This window comes from Mesoplodon densirostris, chromosome X, assembly GCF_025265405.1.
Source record: "Mesoplodon densirostris isolate mMesDen1 chromosome X, mMesDen1 primary haplotype, whole genome shotgun sequence".
Taxonomy (NCBI): domain Eukaryota; kingdom Metazoa; phylum Chordata; class Mammalia; order Artiodactyla; family Ziphiidae; genus Mesoplodon; species Mesoplodon densirostris.
This window is the reverse complement of record NC_082681.1, coordinates 34,381,480-34,400,887: the sequence shown is the minus strand read 5'-3', so window position 1 is coordinate 34,400,887 and position 19,408 is coordinate 34,381,480. Positions and strand designations below refer to the sequence as shown.

At 36.4% G+C, this 19,408-nt stretch overlaps 1 protein-coding gene across 5 annotated transcripts in view; it reads right to left on the bottom strand.

Annotated features, from left to right (window-relative positions):
- Positions 1-19,408, bottom strand: part of KLHL13 (kelch like family member 13) — a 200,618-nt gene that overhangs the window by 6,768 nt on the left and 174,442 nt on the right. For 4 of the 5 annotated variants that reach the window (XM_060087086.1, XM_060087084.1, XM_060087085.1 and 1 more), the window contains 3 exons: positions 14,317-14,449; positions 13,569-13,765; positions 4,753-5,548 (listed from right to left, as the gene is read on the bottom strand). In XM_060087086.1, the coding sequence (XP_059943069.1) occupies positions 4,753-5,548; positions 13,569-13,765; positions 14,317-14,449 (1,126 nt within the window). The remainder of the gene's footprint in view (positions 1-4,752; positions 5,549-13,568; positions 13,766-14,316; positions 14,450-19,408) is intronic. The other variant, XM_060087088.1, reaches the window with a different exon arrangement.

Below are 19,408 nucleotides of genomic sequence, written 5' to 3'. Positions count from 1 at the left end.
GCCAAAAAGATTTCCTTTCTGGCAATAGGGATCAGTTTTCTGATCCCTATTCTAGAGAACCATCTTCAGTAGTCTGGTGGCCTAGTATTTAAATTAGAGACGCTCCCTAATTTAAGAATTACACTTTGGTTTGTTATTTCACATAACTCATCAGGGACTCTTATTTTCTCAGGTGATTCCACTGGAGCTCAGAATCGAACACAAGGGATGATGTGGAATTTACTTGTTCTTTGAAGTTAGGAAAGAGATTAGTCCTGAAGAAAACCATTTGGACAATAATGGCTCCCACAAAGAGGGGATGGTCTCTAGAATCCTAGAGTGCCAGTTGGTAATATGTCGCTTAATAAAGAAACTGCAAATCCATTAAGGGATATGGATGCATTTGATAAATTTCAGTAATTTTACTGTATATTTATTTGGAAAAATCTAACACGTTTTCTATAAGTTATTTCATTATTTGAAACCCTGACTTATTTAACTGAAGTGAAAGATATCTGAGCTGTCATATTTCTCCTCAATACAGAAAACCTCAATGGAAGATCAATTTCTTATATGACATTTTTGAAAGATACCAGAAATAACTGACTTCTTTTTCACTTAAGTGACAGCTACTCTAAGCTTTCCCCAGTTTCCCACTGTACCCAGTGTCAAAGGAAAATAGCATTTCTAAGGAATTATATTTCAGCAATAAGCCAGGCTCACACACACACTAACAGTATCGTTTTTATGTACTATGGGCTTGGGTCCATACACTCCATGGCAAGACTTTAAAAGGCTAAATGCATTAAAATGATCTAAAATGTCTTGCAAACGCTGCCACTGTTTTCTTTTCATCATTATATGCAGGCAATGGTTATTGTGTGTATGAAGAATAAATGATGTACTGGTACTAATGAACCTGTTAAACTGTGAAATGATTTTCCCATCAATCCCATTTTCCTGACACCCATTCCTACTCCCCTTCTCTATTTACAAAGACATATGACTATGTCAACATAATCAGTTAAGATGGAATGTTATTACAACAGATGTTAGTGTGGGGTGGAGGGAGGGGTTGTCATTAAAAAACGCTTATGGAACATGAGAAATGTTAAAAACCCCGCCTTGCTAGAACATTCAGAAATATAAGCAAGCATTTCTTTAGAACCAAAATCTACTATTCTGCAAAAATAATGGGTCTAAGAAAATTACAAAGGGCAACTGACACATATCCTCTTCTTATTTATACAAGGAGAAACATTATAAACGGAATTCAGAAGAACACATTGATGTTCTTCTTTTGGGAGGTAATCAGGGTGGTTACATAACGTTTGGTTACCTCAACGATACAGAATGTGACGAGATGGACCCGCCTACTTCATATCCCCACATGGGTGTAAAATAGGAGGAACTCAAAGGGGTAGGGTGGGTCAGGAGGAAAAAAAACAAAACAAAATGAAGCTGCTTGCTACTTGGTTTTATATAATGACTCTTTTGGGCCTGAAGGTTCTCCTGGAATCAAGACTCTATATTTGAGTGTACTTAATAAGTCAGTCACATGATTTTTTTAAAAAAACTTCCAAAATATTTTAACTTCAAATATGTAGCAAAGAATGGATTTGCTGGGTATGCTGATTTTAAGGGAAGCAATCATCTTTTACAAAAGCTTAGTTGCTTACAGATTCTAGGAGAGAATTTCAAACGGGAAGAAATATCAAATAATTGCCCTCTAAATGGAATTATAGTTGTCCTTTGGTATTGACGGTTTGTGTCTATATTATAATCATACACTTATTTGTGAAAACACAGTTTATGAATTAAGATAAAAATGTTTACCATCTAGACGGGGAGTATTTTTTTTAGAATATTTAAATCATTATCCTTAGGTTTAAGCTCTGGGCGATTGTGTTTTTAAAGACTAAATATAATCAAACAGTTATTACAAATTTAGGAACAGCTCATGAAAAGCATGATCCTCTTGTATCCTGTCACTTTCAAACTGAAACACAAAAGACTGTTTTTAATAAGACATTAAAGGGGTGATTTCTAAAGGTCATGAGCAAGGAAGCCAGCCACTTGCCCAACAGGGTATTCTACTTCTTGTTTCCAATTGAGTATAACGTGGGAAGAACTCAAACAGGGTAAGGATTAAGTCAGAAGAAGAAAGCCTCTAGTGCCTCAGTCTTATATAACAACTGTCCTTGGCCTGAAGACGATAAATTCTCAGAATATAAATATTAGGAACAATACATTGAAAACTTAATAGCTGCATATTAACAGAGGTGCTAACATTACCAAGCAAGCAGTGACTGAAAAGTGGAGCTGTTTCCTTAGAGAAAATAAGTTTCAAAATGACCACTGACTGCCAGGGCTGATGACCTATAATTTGTAAACTTGTAAAGATGAACTTACATAAGTGGTTTTTCTAAGAAAGTGTCAAGTCACTACTTGCATCTTCTGGTTATTTCCAGACACCATAAATTTAAAATAGTATAATAACATGAAAATAATGTGTGTATGTTGATTGAGGAAATGACAATTCTACACTAAGGGTATTAATGTGTCAAGTGCTTTTAAAAGTCTGATTATTAAAATATATTGGGAAACTTGTGTGGTTCATGATCCTGACAGCTAGTCCAACAATCTGGAAAGTCTGGCCTTAGAAAAAATTTCACTGTGACAACAAAGAGAAAAAAAAAAGGGTAGGAAACATCAGTAACATTAAGACCATGTCACTCATACAGATTGCCAACAAACACATGAAAAGATGCTCAACATCACTAATCATTAGAGAAATGCAACTCAAAACCACAATGAGGTATCACCTCACACTGGTCAGAATGGCCATCAACAAAAAAATCTACAAACAATAAATGCTGGAGAGGGTATGGAGAAAAGGGAACCCTCTTGCACTGTTGGTGGGAATGTAAATTGATACAGCCACTATGGAGAACAGTATGGAGGTTCCTTAAAAAACTAAAAATAGAATTACCATACGACCCAGCAATCCTACTACTGGGCATATACCCAGAGAAAACCATAATTCAAAAGGAGTCGTGTACCACAATGTTCATTGAAGCTCTATTTACAATAGCCAGGACACAGAAGCAACCTAGGTGTCCACAGACAGATGAATGGATAAAGAAGATGTGGCACATATATACAATGGAATATTACTCAGCCATAAAAAGGAACGAAATTGAGTTATTTGTAATGAGGTGGCTGGACCTAGTCTGTCATATAGAGTGAAGTAAGTCAGAAAGAGGAAAAACAAATACCGTATGCTAACGCACATACATGGAATCTAAAAAAAAAAATGGTACTGATGAATCTAATGGCAGGGCAAGAATAAAGACGCTGACGTAGAGAATGGACTTGAGGACACAGGTGGGGAAGGGGAAGCTGGGACAAAGTGAGAGAGTAGCACGGACATAAATACACTACCAAATGTAAAATGGATGGCTAGTGGGAAGCTGCTGCATAGCACAGGGAGATCAGCTCGGTGCTTTGTGACGACCTAGAGGGGTGGGATAGGGAGGGTGGGAGGGAGGCTCAAGAGGGAGGGGATATGGGGATATATGTATACGTATAGCTGATTCACTTTGTTGTACAGCAGAAACTAACACAACAATGTAAAGCGATTATACTCTAATAAAGATATATATTAAAAAAGAAGACCATGTCACGAACAAGAGCTTGATAAGCTGAAAAGTTTAAGAGCTGAGAGCAGCTCTTTTTGTCTCCAATAAACTGCTTATTCTCAAATCCATTAGACTACCTTTTATTTTTTAGAATACTGAAGAAAAAGATTCTGATAATTACTCTGAATTTATCCAGAGCCAATGCCAATATTTTAAACTTCCCCAGCCTTATGGAACCTGGAATACCCTTCAACTACAGGGACTCTATTTCTAACAGAGAATAAAGGAAGATGGGTGTTACCCATTGTTACCAAACAATGATGGTAATGACAGATATGTAAGACGTGACATAAAATGTGGTCTTTCTGACTTCTTGGACAGCCACCTTGCTCCAATTTTATCTAAAATAACAAAATTAGCATTAATTTATGTAGCCAAAGTATTGGTCTATGTTAACTGTACTTGTCGCTGATCTTAGATTAGGAAGACCAAGAAGGGACCATCAAATAATAAAGCTTACCAGATCAGTTTACAATGAAGAAAACTGTTTCGTATTTCACCAAGAGAGAATGATTTTTGAGACTAATAGTTACCTATCAAATACAGTAAATAAACTCTGGGTAATACTGAACTCTGAACACTTAGTAGATAAGAAAATCATCTTACTCTGTGGCCTGTGGTAGGTAACAGATTACGTAAAAGAAGCAACTACAAAAGTCCGTGCTCTGTAAGGAAGAATTTTAACCTGTTCAGTAAACTACTATGTGGGCTTTTAAAATGGAAAATGAGGGAACATGCCAAACTTCTATCCAAGATACTGTTAGAATTTAAATTAGCAGAACATACTTTTTAGTTGAACCTTCAAGATGAAAACCATAGATATTGCACAAGTAAAACATTCTGCAACATATTGATATATTTGTAAGATAATAACTTGTAGTGTGGCCAACAATGTATGCCCAGATAAGGCGTACAGATGGTCTCTGATATTTTCTAAGAAAAACAGTTTAAAATAAAATCCTGGCTACATTTTTTGGTCTTTGATGTTACAAAACCGCTTATTTTATGATTTGACAAGAATCTGGGGGTAAAGAAATTAGTCTCTATGCTTAATAGAAGTACACACACTTACGCAGTTCACCAGCTGCATTTCGCCCACCAACTGCATACAGGTATCCTTTGAGGGCACTTAGGTGGAAGAAGGTGCGCTTTTCATTTAAAGATGCAACTTGCATCCACTTATTGTATCGAGGATCAAATCTGAAGACTGTATCAACTGCCGTTTTTCCTTTTGTGTCATAATTACTCTGTCCACCAACGACGTACAGGAAATTTCCAATGACAGCAATGCCATGCTGGTACCTTGGGGCATCCATGGGGGCTAAGGACTTCCACTCTTGAGTCTTTTCATCATACATGCGCAATTCCTTGCTGACAACCAGCTGCTGCCTCAGCACTCCTCCTAGTGTAACCAAATGAGTGGTGTCAGACCGAATGGCAGTCCTGTCTGACTGCATCACTGGCTGCATATATGGCATCATTTGGTAATTGCTGGCTTCCAAAAGGAGATTCACACACGTGTTGTCAGTTCTCATGAAATCCACGGTTTGCACGTAATTAATGAGCTCCTGTGGTGTCATCAGTGGAAATCGTATATTCTTCATTAATTTTGCAGCAAAGTCCATCCGAGGCTCTTCCAAGCGTAGCCAGCGACAGGTAGCCTTAAAGAGCTCAAGTTCAGTGCAGTGCTTAAGGCTATTACTGGAAAGCACAAAGGCAAGACGTTCAAAAGGGAGTTTCAAGAACTCTCCGGTGCTCAGCAACGCAGGAAAATTCTTCAAGACGAAACTGTTAACGTATTTATCCACTTCTGTCAGATTGTAGGTGTTGGCAATCCGCCCAACTTCGACACAGTTGTCTAAAGTGACCTATTAAGCCAATTACAAAAAATTAAAACCCAACTACTTTCATGGCACTCACGCCTGGATACATAAATACCTGTATTAGAATAAGAGTAAATATGCTTTTTACTGCCCATATAGATGCAAATAAAGCTTCCTTTCTCCATATATTAACGATTTAAAGGGAATTCACAAACTACCCTTACCTAATCCAATAGAAAGGTGACTAAAAGAAAATGCTCATTCCAAGTCAGTAGATTGAAAGTTACTCTAAGAAACAATGGTATAACTTGACTATGGCCAAAATAATTACTTTTCTCTCCTCAAAATGTATCCTCACCACCCCCACCCAAATACTAAGAAAATTCTGGCCAGATGGAAGTTCTGGAAAAATAGAAAGTTATTCTATTATGAACCATCTCAATCCACTTTTCAGTCATGATTCTTAAAAGTAACTCAGCTAGCAGATCCACACACAGAAAAACTCTAGTACCCGATCCCTAAATGTCTCTTTCATGTCAACAGCTTTCATTCATCACTATGATTCATTTTGATTCCTTCAAAAGTTATTGCTTATAGTGAAGATAATTTAATAGGACCATTATTTCTAGGGTGAAGTTATTCTCCATATTATTTATGTAGAAACAGAAGCAAGGAAATCACTTTCTTGAGGGCTGGAATGGGTGTTTCTACATCAAATCATTCCTTTTGTTTAGTTTTTGGTATGTATGCTGATGGCTGGCACCATAGTTTTCCTTAGCCACCCTCTTACTCTCAGCATACTGTAGCTCTGCCTGGAGTCCACGTTAGCCCCCCGAGATTTCCCCAGCACAGAGTAAAATATACCAAAAACGGGAGCCATGAAAAGGAGAGAAGCTATGGAGAGGCCTATCTTCAGCAGGAAGTCTTTTCAGTGCTCTAATAAATGATTGGTCAAAAATGAAAATAGGAAAATCATACCAGCAAATATTATATAAAGCATAAGTCACAAAAACAAGCCTACCATACAAATGTCTGTGTGTGTGTGTGTGTGTGTGTGTGTGTGTGTGTGTGTGTACACAAATACAGAGACAGGTCAAAGGCAAAGGATTCAAATGTTTTTTCTTAATTTTGTCAGGGTGTGTGTTCACAAATGTTACATAAACCTCATTGATGCACCTGTATTATTAACAGATTGGCAGATGCTTAAGAGAAAATTGGCTGATCCTTCTATCATCTTTCTATTGAAAAGCTGAAATGACTCCTCTGCATAAAGTAACAGCCCAGTTATAATACCACTGAAAGCTCTAAGGCCAACACACACACACACATGCCGCTATTTTCACAGATTTATTACTCAAGAAGAATTTGAACTCTTTTAAGCATCCTATTTGCTTCACAAAAATCATCAACAATTTAAAATGGTTATTATACTTAATAGCTGTGTATTTAAAAATACCTAAAATAAATTGTAAAACAAAAGAACCAGGAAAAATAAATTAACAAATTATGGGCCTTTTGAAATCCACAGTTTAATACTGTTCACTACCTTGGTTAATAATAAAAAATACATTTTAATCCACTTTTAGGAGTGGCAGGTTGGTGTCTCATACAATTTTAAGTTGTGTAAATGAAGTTACAGTTAAAGCCTCATAGCTCAAATCACCCCAGGTGGAAGGGATTCCTGTTTGGGGTAGTAGATCCACTTTATAAGGTAAGTAAGACATAGTCCTTCCCCAGAGCAAGGGTAATTTTCACTGTTTTTTTTTGGCCACGCCTTGCCGCATGCAGGATCTTAGTTCCCCAACCAGAGATTGAACCTGAGCCCCCTGCAGTGGAAGCGCGGAGTCTTAACCACTGGACCGCCAGGGAAGTCCCAATTTTCATTTTTGAAGATGTTTGCTAATATGGATAAGCAAAAGTTGACGAAAACACATATATTTCCTAAGTATGCAGATTCTTATCATTACTGATAGGATTACAAATAAAAACAACAAAGAATGTATATTTTAAATGGGCAAAATGATAGCATTGGTTGTTAGTCACCGAATTTAAATCTAAATTTATAGCATATAATACAAACCAAGATTAACAGAAACCAAACTGTGTAATTTAGAACTGGGATCAAGGTATTTAGTTCCTTCCTCTTTCCTTCTTCAGTTTCATTCAATAAGAAAACAGTTACTAAAACAACAGGATAAAAAAACCTATCTTGTATTTAAGGGCATTTGGAAAATCCCTTCTATATATCAGATATACAGATGCACAGGACTGGAAAATCCTTGACAGACTACTTAGTCAGTATATAGATGGCTGCCTACTCTTTCTTTAAAAAAAAAAATCACCAGAGAATGGTATTTCATAACCTTCTGAATTGTCATCTTCTTGATAGAAAGACTAAGCATTTTCTATAGCTCATGTACAGTAGCTACCACACTGTGGGTATATAGCAAAGGTTAAATACTACGATTATCAGCAATATAAAAATTAAAGATGTGATGATAGATACAACTAAAAATAGAATATCTGCTGAATTAACATAGCAAATTACTAGAACCTTATTAATTTTAAATGAGATTCAGATAAGAAAAATATGTAATAGGAAATTAATTTTTATGAAGTACATGTAATCAAAGCTAAAAAAATTAATTGGAGACTATAGGGATTGTAGAAGCACAGTCTAGAATAACAGTTAACAATATAAACAGATCAAAAATGATGGAATAGCGGTAAACAATTTTTGGAAAGATACAGGATTATTCAATTATAGTTCATTTTAATGCATTCTCAGTCATAATTCTTAAAAGTGCTTCAGCTTGCATAGTCCCAATCATTTAGCCTAGACAATATTAAATAATGAATATGTACATTAATATAACATGCAATTCATGTACATAATAGAATACATTTAAAAATATAAAACATGAATTTAAAGCTTATTTAAAAAACCAAACTCATAAGTAGAAAGAACTCTAATTTCATCTGAATATATACCCTGGCCAAAATTCCAAAGAGTCATTACAGAAGTTAAGCGAAATAATTATATTAGAGTTTTAAAGGATAGAGAAGCAAAAAAGGACAAAATTTCTCAACTGCTTATGAGAACCAATGACATTATTTTAAAAATAATCAAGTGTACATTTAAGTTTCCTTGATATAAATTACTATAAATTATTCTACTGTAATCAAGCAACCTTCATGGTCATCCTAAAGGCAGTTCTAAGCATCATAATTCTCAATTGTCATTGACATCCTGGTATTCACTGCTGCAATATTAAATTGTTCAAATCACACCTAATGTACCTAAACGCTGTGATTAACATAATTTGATACTTTAATGACAGCTTTCATCAGCAATCTGTGATGTTATGTTGCTGAAATTCAGTCTTATACAAATAAATTCCCATTTAGGAAAAAAAAAGCAAATGAGTATCTGCTTTTGTACTCTCAAAGGGAGAGCAAACACTAAGAAATTAGCTGGCAAATTTGGGGGGACTCCTCAGATATTCAATGTACCAAATTCTCCTTAGCACTATCTAGTTCATTGAAATGACAGCCTGACATCAAGTACAACCAATGCAGAGACAGAAAGTACGTCCACTGAAAAAGACTGGGAAGAAATCAAACAAGCTACTTTCGGGGGTCAAGGATATAACACGCATCTTCTCCTGGGCCTCCTTCCACAGGTGAGAACATCACAGGACACAAGGAAGGGACTTTTTGGTAAGAAGAACAAAGGGATGATAAGAAAACAAAAGCCTTTCTCTCCCAGTCTTGTCTCTCTTCAGATGATGAGTGCCATTTGAGGTGAATACTGATGGTGTGTCCAGCTTGGGGAATCCAATTTTCTTATTCCTTTGCACTTTGAATGCACTTCCCCTGCTGGTTGCAGTATTAGCGATCACAATGGTCTTTGGGGGCGTAAATTGGTTTAGGCCCAGGCTGAGATTCTTCTTTCCCTACAGACTCCCAGATGGCAGATGGGCAAGAATGGGCTGTTTAAAGTTATATGCAGGGATGATATTTATAATATTTGAGTACCAACTAATCAGAATAGATGCTCGACCATAAACAACCGGTATCTGGGTACTACTTACTGAATATCAGCCTTAGCAATAAGGAAAACAAGACTGGTTTGGTGGGGAGGGAAACAGTTTTGATTCGTTGTAAAATTATCTATACAATTTTTTCTTTAATTTGCATTGAACCTCCCCAAAAGCATTACCTGGAAAGACGTGTTAATTAATCTTAATGGATAAATCCAATTTAGATTAAAGAAGGAATGAAATATATGTACTATACAGGAAAACCTTACGTCAAAAAGAACATTCCCAAAGCTTGCTGCTGCTATCATCACATTATAGCAAAAGAAGCTGTCTTTTCTAATAACTTCTTCTGATTCCCTTCATTGTTGCCTTTTCTCCCACAAATGCACCTCCCTTGTTTTCCAAGCTCTCCCACTCTTCTTTAAAACGCCAGTCACCTCAATAAATTTCTCTGCACTTCATTGTGATCCCCCCAACCTGATCAGTGACAATAAATGTACAGGTGGAACCAGTGATAGACCTGTATCAAGAAAAAAAAGTAAGCACTTTAAAACAATGAGTTTAAAGAAAGACTACACCGAGTCTAAAGCACAGGGGCAGCTTCATTCTCTGATTAAATATGCTTTTATGTAAAAGAGAAAATGGTTTCTTGCTTGCCTTCATTCTGTTCTGTTTATTCTGTATAACTAAATTTAAATTGTAATATTTCCACCTCAATTACAAATGTTCTATTTCAGCAACCTTACATTAGATTGGGTTTTACGGGCTAGCCTGTAATTCTCCATAACAGTAATAATGTGGGGAAAATGCTAGATGTTACAAATTCCAAATGGCAAACAAATGATAAACAAAAAATTTGACTACAACCTGTTTGTAAATCAGGGAATGGCTGCACGGGATTTAGCATGCTGTAGTTATGCAGTGTCATAAGACAAAAACTAATGTAACTTTTGTAGGTATGTAACTAAACAAAGGTAAATTTCCATTATCTCCATGATATATGACGGTAAATGTTTTTAGTTTTATAGAAAATTTTACCTACTCTGCTTTATATCCTTCACTGTCATCCTTCTGTTTTCTTTTCATGCTCCTCTTTTCTATAACTACCAAGAAAATCACACAGCAAGAACAGAAGTACCAGATACTATAAACTCTAATACTAATTACAATCCTAAGATAAAAGTATTACTGCAAAGGAAGGCAAAGGTCGGAGGGGAGAGGTTCTTGTTCTATTGAGCCTGATGCTCCCTTATAGGAAACTAGAGTCTCTATCGCACCAAAGGCAAGTGGGGCTTTACTACTGGTTTTTTTTTTAAGCAATATAGAGTTGTTCATTTTATTTTTTTAATTTTAATTTTATTTATTTATTTTTAAAATTTATTTTTAATTTATTTTTATTTTTGGCTGTGTTGGGTCTTTGTTGCTGTGCGCTGGCTTTCTCCGGTTGCGGCGAGCGGGGGTTACTCTTCGTTGCCGTGCGCGGGCTTCTCATTGCGGTGGCTTCTCTTGTTGAGGAGCATGGGCTCTAGGTGCGTGGGCTTCAGTAGTTGTGGCACACGGGCTCAGCAGCTGTGGCACGTGAGCTCTACAGCGCAAGCTCAGTAGTTGTGGCGCACCGGCTTAATTGCTCCGCAGCATGTGGGATCTTCCCGGGCCAGGGCTCGAACCCGTGTCCCCTGCATTGGCAGGTGTATTCTTTTTTTTTTTTTTTTTTTTGCGGTACACGGGCCTCTCACTGTTGTGACCTCTCCCGTTGTGGAGCACAGGCTCCGGACGTGCAGGCTCAGTGGCCATGGCTCACGGGCCCAGCCGCTCCACGGCGTGTGGGATCTTCCCGGACTGGGGCACGAACCCGTGTCCCCTGCATCGGCAGGCGGACTCTCAACCACTGCGCCACCAGGGAAGCCCTTAATTTTTATTTTAAAAAAAGTTTTACTGGAGTATAGCTGATTTACAATGTTGTGTTAGTTTCAGGTATACAGCAAAGTGAATCAGTTATACATATACCCACTCTTTTTTAGATTCTTCTCCCATGTAGGTCATTACAGAGTACTGAGTAGAGTTCCCTGTGGTATACAGTAGGTCCTTATTAGTGATCTATTTTATGTATAGTAGTGTGTATCTGTCAATTATTATCATATTGAAAGTTATCATTCAAAATTAACATATAAATGTTTAGTGGATGATTTGCTGAGTCACATTTTATGTACCACTGCTCCTCTTCATCCACACAAATGGTTAAGTATGGATACAAAAGAACTGTGTTCGAATCTAATTTTTCTTTCTAGAAGCTCGAACCCAAGTAGTGTTTTGGTTATATGAACTATAATCCTACTACATCATTAAAAACATAAACCTATTTCCTCAAAATATTTGGGTTAAGCACACAATCATGAGACTGTTATATTTTTAAATTATCTAAAATAACTTAGCTTGTGGGAGAAATAAAAACAAATCTACCTTTGAAAAATATTTATATTATCTTGAAACTTTCAGTTCTTATACATAGGAAGGGCACCCAGGGCTACTGTTTTTCCTGATTCATTTGACTGCTGAGAAGGAAAGGGGTAAGAGTAAGCCTGAATATTTAACTAAGATATGGAATGCATGAAAGAAGGATAAAGGAAAAGTTGGATTTTATATAATCCTTAAACTAATAATCTACCAACTTTTCTCAAAAATTAGCATGGATTCTGAGAGGGAAGATTTCCAACGTAAAATCACATAGACATATGCTAAGCAAACAGGATGAAAGACAAGTAAATAGTATGGTACTAAGAAAAGAGGTGTTTCCTCAAAGCTCATAGGCAAGAAAGTTCTAAAACGAAGAGTGTTGGCATAAATTATAGCACAAGTAAGCTTTGTCAGGGACATGTCTCTTCTTTAGAAATGGGCTTTAGGATATCTGCAGAGACACTAGGAATGAAAAACATAACCTTTAAGACAATATTGAGTGTTTATAAAAATGAAGAAATTTTCAAAAGGGCAAAAACATACAGTTATAATAAATGCTTCAAGGAGGTTAAGGAACCAACATTCTAATTACAGGAAAGTTGTCAATACTGCAAAATTACTATGATATCATCTTGAAATAAACTTGCTTTAAATAGTTATCTAGAACAAAATTATTTTTTAATACTGTTATTTTGATGTGTATATTTTTATAACTTCACAAATCATGCTTTACCCAGTTTGGTTCTTTTCTTTCAAACTAAGGAACTGATCACAACGAATATCTTAAGTGATAAGTACAATAGGTCAACAGTGCCTATGGTTAGTGATTAGTTCCAAGGAAATTATGGCACTGTACCTAGTTTGGCTCAGGACAACCATGTATTGCTAAGATCAGTGTTAAAGCAATGTTAAGAGTTGATAAGTGTAAGCATCAAGTGTTATTAATTTAAGGGTCCCAACTAAAATGAGGCACTGTCCTCAGGAACCGGGTGACTGTAAGTAGTTCACTGATTGGTGGTTGTATGTACCCTCTCTTATCTATTAAAAAAGGCTGAAAATGACTCAGTAGGTGATGTGTCTCTATAGAATCAAGACTCATATCCTTACAGATTTACACATAGATGTTAGTTCTTCTCAAGATCCAACTCCCATATTTAAAGGAAGAAAAAAAGGACTGAGTCTATCTTAAAAGACTTCTAGAACCTCAGATTACTTTCCCACAGAATTCCATTTAAGAAACCTGTTTGTATAAAATCATTAAGGTGAATAAAACCAAATTATAATATGTAACATTATCAAACAGGTTAAGGAATATATTGTTATCAAACACTATTACTGTCTAATGTCTAATGTCATTTGATTACACAGAAGGCTTTTCTTAAATGATTCTATTTTGTAAAAATGCACCTGTACTATTTTCCCATTGACCTGCTTCTAGACCATATACGACATGACACCTCTCTCTAGTGGCCAGAGTTTCACGTCTATACAACAGATTCACGAGTCTACTCTAAACAGGCTATGACGGAGTCCACCGCAGGAAAAGATTTGATTTGAAAATGTCTTACCCCAGATATGAGAAATACTTTGCAGAAGTCCAAAACCGGCAGGATCTGTAGAAAACTGGCAGCTTCCAGTGTGTCTTGAAGGTTGTCCATATTAAGAGAAAGCTTTGCAGTGTAAATGAAATCAATAATTTTCCTTAAACCGACTTTGCTCACGCCATGAAGCTTAATGCACATTAAATCTTGTTCTTTCATTCCACCTTAAATAAAAAGACACTCCATTAAATGACCGTGGATAATTTAATTAAGGTCAAACTCACTTCTGCTGCTAACTAGATATGATACAATCAGGGAAATTTTATTCTGTGTAGCATTTGTATCAGAGTCAGGTTTCTGCATATTTTACAGTTAAAAGAGAGTACTTATAAAGGAATATCTCTATACTAATGGAGGTGGTATACGATGCAAGTGCTTCCAAAATGTTCTCCTGTCACTTCAGATCTTTTGATGGATTAGAGATTGTATTAGTGGGGAATGTATTAGTCTCTGATGGCCCATTCAGATATGTGTCTGGGAAAGCAAAGCTATGAGATAAAGGTAGACAGAAGAATAAGGAAGGTACATCCGTTTTCCAGGTTAAAAAAGGGCCACCCACAACTGTACATACTGGGTGTCTATTCCTTTTGAAACTCTTTCTTCTTGTAAAGACACTGACCAAAAGAACTGAATCTTCCTTTACCAATACAAGGATTTAAACACATATTTTTCATACTGTTTTAACGTGGAAGCAGAGTTTAGAAAGGCAAGCTACCTGTGAACATAGCCTTGAAGTAATCACTAGCAGAGGCCATCATGACTCTGTGCACAGGGAAGGCGTCATCTGTGTCCCCCGGCATCAGGGTCACGTCACAGAGCAACCCTTCAAGTCGGAGCTGGTCAAACCCCTACAACAAGAACATGAGATGAGCCGCTCAGCAAGGTAAAATGGGAATACAGATCTCTGTGTGCTAGAATTCTCTTGACGTATTAATGTGTGGGGAATATATTTGGAACATAAAGCCAGTAGAATAATGACTCAGAAGAAGAAAAAACTGAACAGCTTACTTGATATGTGGCAATATATATTTAACTCACTGTAGAAAAAGATAAAATTAAGATTAATTTGGATTAAGAACAAATACGGAAAGAGTATATACATTCACTTACTTATATAACCATTGGCTTTCACAGTATTTTGAAAAAAAAATTACCACGTACACTTTATTTTCCCATGTGCAGAATTAGTTCCAGTTTGTGAAGAAGAAAAGAGTTCTGGAGATGGATGGTGGTGATGGATGCACATTATGAATGTATTTAATACTGCTGAACAGTACAGTTAAAAATGGTTAAGATGGTAAATTTTATGATATGCATATTTTATCACAATAAAAAAATGGAGAATAAAAGAAAGATTTTTGCAAGATGGAGTCTGTAGTTTCAAAAATGGAAATGTACTGTTATAAAAAATCATGAAGATACTCATACAAATTACTTTTATTTATTTATTTCTTTATTTTAATATATACAGCAGGTTCTTATTAGTTAAATTTATTTGTTTGTTTGTTTATTTATTTATGGCTGCATTGGGTCTTCGTTGCTGCGCACAGGCTTTCTCTAGCTGCGGTGAGCGGGGGCTACTCCTCCATGCGGTGCGCGGGCTTCTCATTGTGGTGGCTTCTCTCTGTTGCAGAGCACCGGCTCTAGGTGCACGGCCTTCAGTAGTTGTGGCATGCAGGCTCAGTAGTTGTGGCTCGTGGGCTCAGTCTCAGTAGTTGTGGCACACGGGCTTAGTTGCTCTGCGGCACGTGGGATCTTCCTGGACCAGGGCTCGAACCCGTGTCCCCTGCATTAGCAGGAGGATTCTTAACCACTGCACCACCAGGGAAGTCCTACAAATTACTTTCTAATAATATAATGTAATATAATAATGTAATACAATAAGAACTAATAGCAAGGATTATTCTATCCCCTTCTTATTTTAATGACCCCAAATAAAACTTTTATTTAAAGTCATGTTTCATGGATTTAAGAAGCAAAAGGCACGACATACTGAAGAATGCAGTTTCAGAAATAGTGATCCTGCACATATGTATAATATAAATCTTAGTCTAAACATCTTCTCGTCATAATTTTTAAATTGCTTTTTAAAGAAAATGCTTGAATCTACAGAACTAGAACTTCAAAGAGATAATGTGATCCAGCCACTTTCTCTCTGGAGAGAGATATAAATATTTTTACTCCAAAAATATTTATACATTATACATATACTTTAGAACAGGATTATGTATCATATTTTCCTCTCTCCAACAGTGATTGACATATGTTTTTGTTCACAAATATCAACTCTTTCACAAATGCCCCTTTTCCTTTGTAAACACAAATATTTCGCCACCCCCGCACCCCCTCAATATTTTCCTTTTTCCATTGCTAAATCATCTCCTGTTCCTATTATTTAGAAAAGTAGAGGTAAAAAGAGATGTCCATTTTAGGGAACTATTTTCATGGAGAAGGTAGGAAGTGGCTTTCTGAAAATTCACATATGGAGTCTAAATTGCAGTAAGTTTAAGGGGATTGCCTTTCAAACATAGGTGAGCATACTAGAATTGGGAAGTCCTGAATGCGACCACTGGGGCTGGGGATGGGATGGCCAAGCCATTGAGGAGGAGGGAACCATCAGGTAGAAGAGCTGAGGGACTAGGATGTTTGAATTCCCCAGTGCTTGGCACATAGTTGGCACTTAACAAATGTTCAGTTAATGCTTGACCAAACAAACCAGACTTTACCCAGAAGCCACCACTTGGTATTAAAAACAACAACATGTAGAACTTGAATTTTGTAACAAGCTAACTAGAAACCAGGAACTTTATTTGTGAACCTACTCTCAATAATAAAATAAATTGTGCCTATAGTGCTTATTTGTGGTAAACTGTACAGGCTAAGATGAGAGAAGAGGAATTGAACCAGGGTTTGGGGGGAAAAGGTTGGCTCCCAAGGGCTTGGCTTTTTTCTCCTTCAGATAAATTTCAGGTTTAAAAAATTTAGATATATGTTTGTTGTAAAAATACAGAAGGATAAAAATAGAAAACTAAAGTCCACCTCTTCTACTTACTAAGAGTAACTACTGTTAACAGTTTAGTATATATACTTCCAGGCCACTTTCTACACATATGCGTATAGGAGTTTTTAAAGTAGGATACTACACTTACTGTTACGCATCTTTTTTGGGGAGGGGGGTGCCCTCCGGGCTGCACAGCATGTGGGATCTTAGTTCCCCAACCAGGGATAGAACCTGCGCCCCTGCAGTGGAAGCGCGGAGTCTCAATCACTGGACCGCAAGGGAAGTCCCCTGTTATGCATTTTTAAAATTCACCTGAGCGTGTAACACAGACAGCCTTCTGTCTCAGTACACACAAATCTACTTCATTCTTTTTAGTGGATGCACAGAATTTCATGGGGTATGGGGCCTACCATAATTATTCATCCATTCCTCACTTTTGGTCTCTCAACTTTTGCTATTACAAGCAATGTTGCAATGATCTTCCTTGTACGTATACTTACTTGTGTGAGTAGATCTGTGGGAAATATTCCTAGAAGTGGAATTGTTGGTTTAAACAATATATACTTTTAAAGTTTTCATAGCTACTGGCAAGTTAAAGCATATAGTTTATCTCGGGAAATTTATCATACCTTGGGTACTGGCAAAAAAGAGAGATGTCAAGATACCCATCAGATGAAACTAGGTACAGTATGCCGCCTTACTTTATTTTTATTCAGCAAATAACTTTTGAATCTTCCTCTCTAAGGTATATGTAGATAATATCTTTGAAAGGCAATCATGGCTTCTTCAGTCAAAAGCAATGATTGTATCTAATCAGTTATTTTCTTGCACTAAAAAAAACCCCCCAAAACCTTCTCAGCTCATTTGCTGGCCCTTCTGCCTTTAAAATATTCCTACAAATATTTTATACTGAGAATTGAGTAATGTCAGTAGGCTTCTTTCCTACTATTTATTATTCCTTCTTTTCCCCTTTGAAAAAAGGCATGGCTAATGTTTCCTGTATCATTACCTGTGTCATTTCTCATTTGGTCCATATTCCATTAAAACTGCTTGTTGAGGTTTGTACTCAATCTTTAAAATCTCGACAGTTCAGCTAAGACACCAGGAGCTTTTACCCTCTTCACAGATTTGATCATTTTGCTTCCGTTTGCACTATTAAAAAAAAATCCTCTAACCATTCTCAGTATAATCTGGCACCCCCATAGAAAGGAAGCTGAGGCTCCTAGACCATTTTTATCACATTCTGAGTATTTTCTACCCTAAGCTTAATTTATCTACCTTTGGCAAATTGTCTGCTTTTGAGAGGTTTTGCATTTGTTTTCACTGAATGTAAAGTAGTTTCCCTTTCTATACATTGCATAACCTTTATTTTCAAATGCACAAATAATCCCACTATCCAATTCCATATTTGCTAACTTTATTCCTCATTATTGCTGTCCTTATCCAAATAAGATCTGTCAATTCAGACTGTTTTCATACAGACCTAAATATCTTGTTTACATGTTGTTATCTGTACTATCCCAGCTGTGTCTAAAGAGAAAAAAACTAAAGTTCCTCTACAACATACTTTGTCATACAGAAGTACACACTCGTTTTTCTAAACAACTTTTATACTCTAATCTTGTGAAGAATGTACACATGAAAAGAACTGGGGTGGGGGGGACTTCCCTGGTGGTTAAGATTCTGCACCTCCAATGCAAGGGGCGCGGGTTTGATTCCTGGTCGGGGAACTAAGATCTCACATGCTGTGCAGCGCATCCAAGAAAATATAAAAATAATAAAAAATAAAAAAATAAAAATAAGAAAAGGGGGGGTCATTCTCTTCCACAATTCTCATCTGCCCTCTGTACGTCTACCTTTTGCTTTCACTGTTATAATCTTTCCCCCTATTTAACTCTAGGAAGATTCTTGAAGATACCTTGCACACTTAAAATGTGTCCTTTTATTATAAAATCATTTTCTTCCACCAAATTTGTACTGATTCCTCTTGCGAGAATTCTATAAACATTTTTGTCTATTTCTGCATGCCAATCCACGATATACAGATACAGCTGTGTTTTATGCAAAATTGCTCAAAGTTTACCATTAGTCTTTTTGGAGTATCTTTAAACTGTTTCTACTGCTTTAAACTCAACTTCTTTCTAGCTCAATCCTTATCTTAGTTCTCTATTTTTCTATTTTTTCTGAGCCTTGGGTTCTATTTATGAGGGGATTGTTGTCTGTTCTCAATTTCTTTACTCTACTATTTCCCTTTCCCTCTTCTATTAACATCCCCATATCTTCTTTTTTATTTCTTCTTCACATCCTTTTAGGGAAAAAATAAGCATTAAAAAAAACGTTCTTTTCTTCTCTGTAGTAAATTTACCTAATATATCGAAACTTCAAATACTATTACATAGAGGGAGGTACATATGTCATACTCTGAAGGACTGAAACATTTTAAATGAGTTTGATAAATGTTTAAATGGTCACGATAAAACAGAGGAGGGCATGCACTGACATTACACAACTATAATATAGAAACCTGATGAGCTACAAATAACGTATACCAAAAGTTGGTTGGATGTCAACAGCTTTCAAAATAAATATGCTACTGTGGAAAAAAAGGTAGATTGACACTCTCAGGTATTAAAAAGTAATCTGATAAGCAAATCTTTCCACTAAATTCTGCATTGGCAATAACTTACTAGCAGATTCTATCTAGTTTTGATCAGTGTAATTTCGAAAAGGAAGTGGAGTAAAAAGGAAATGCATCCTAAGAAGAGCAATAAAAATTAATAATGTTAAAGCTGTTTTATGAACAAAG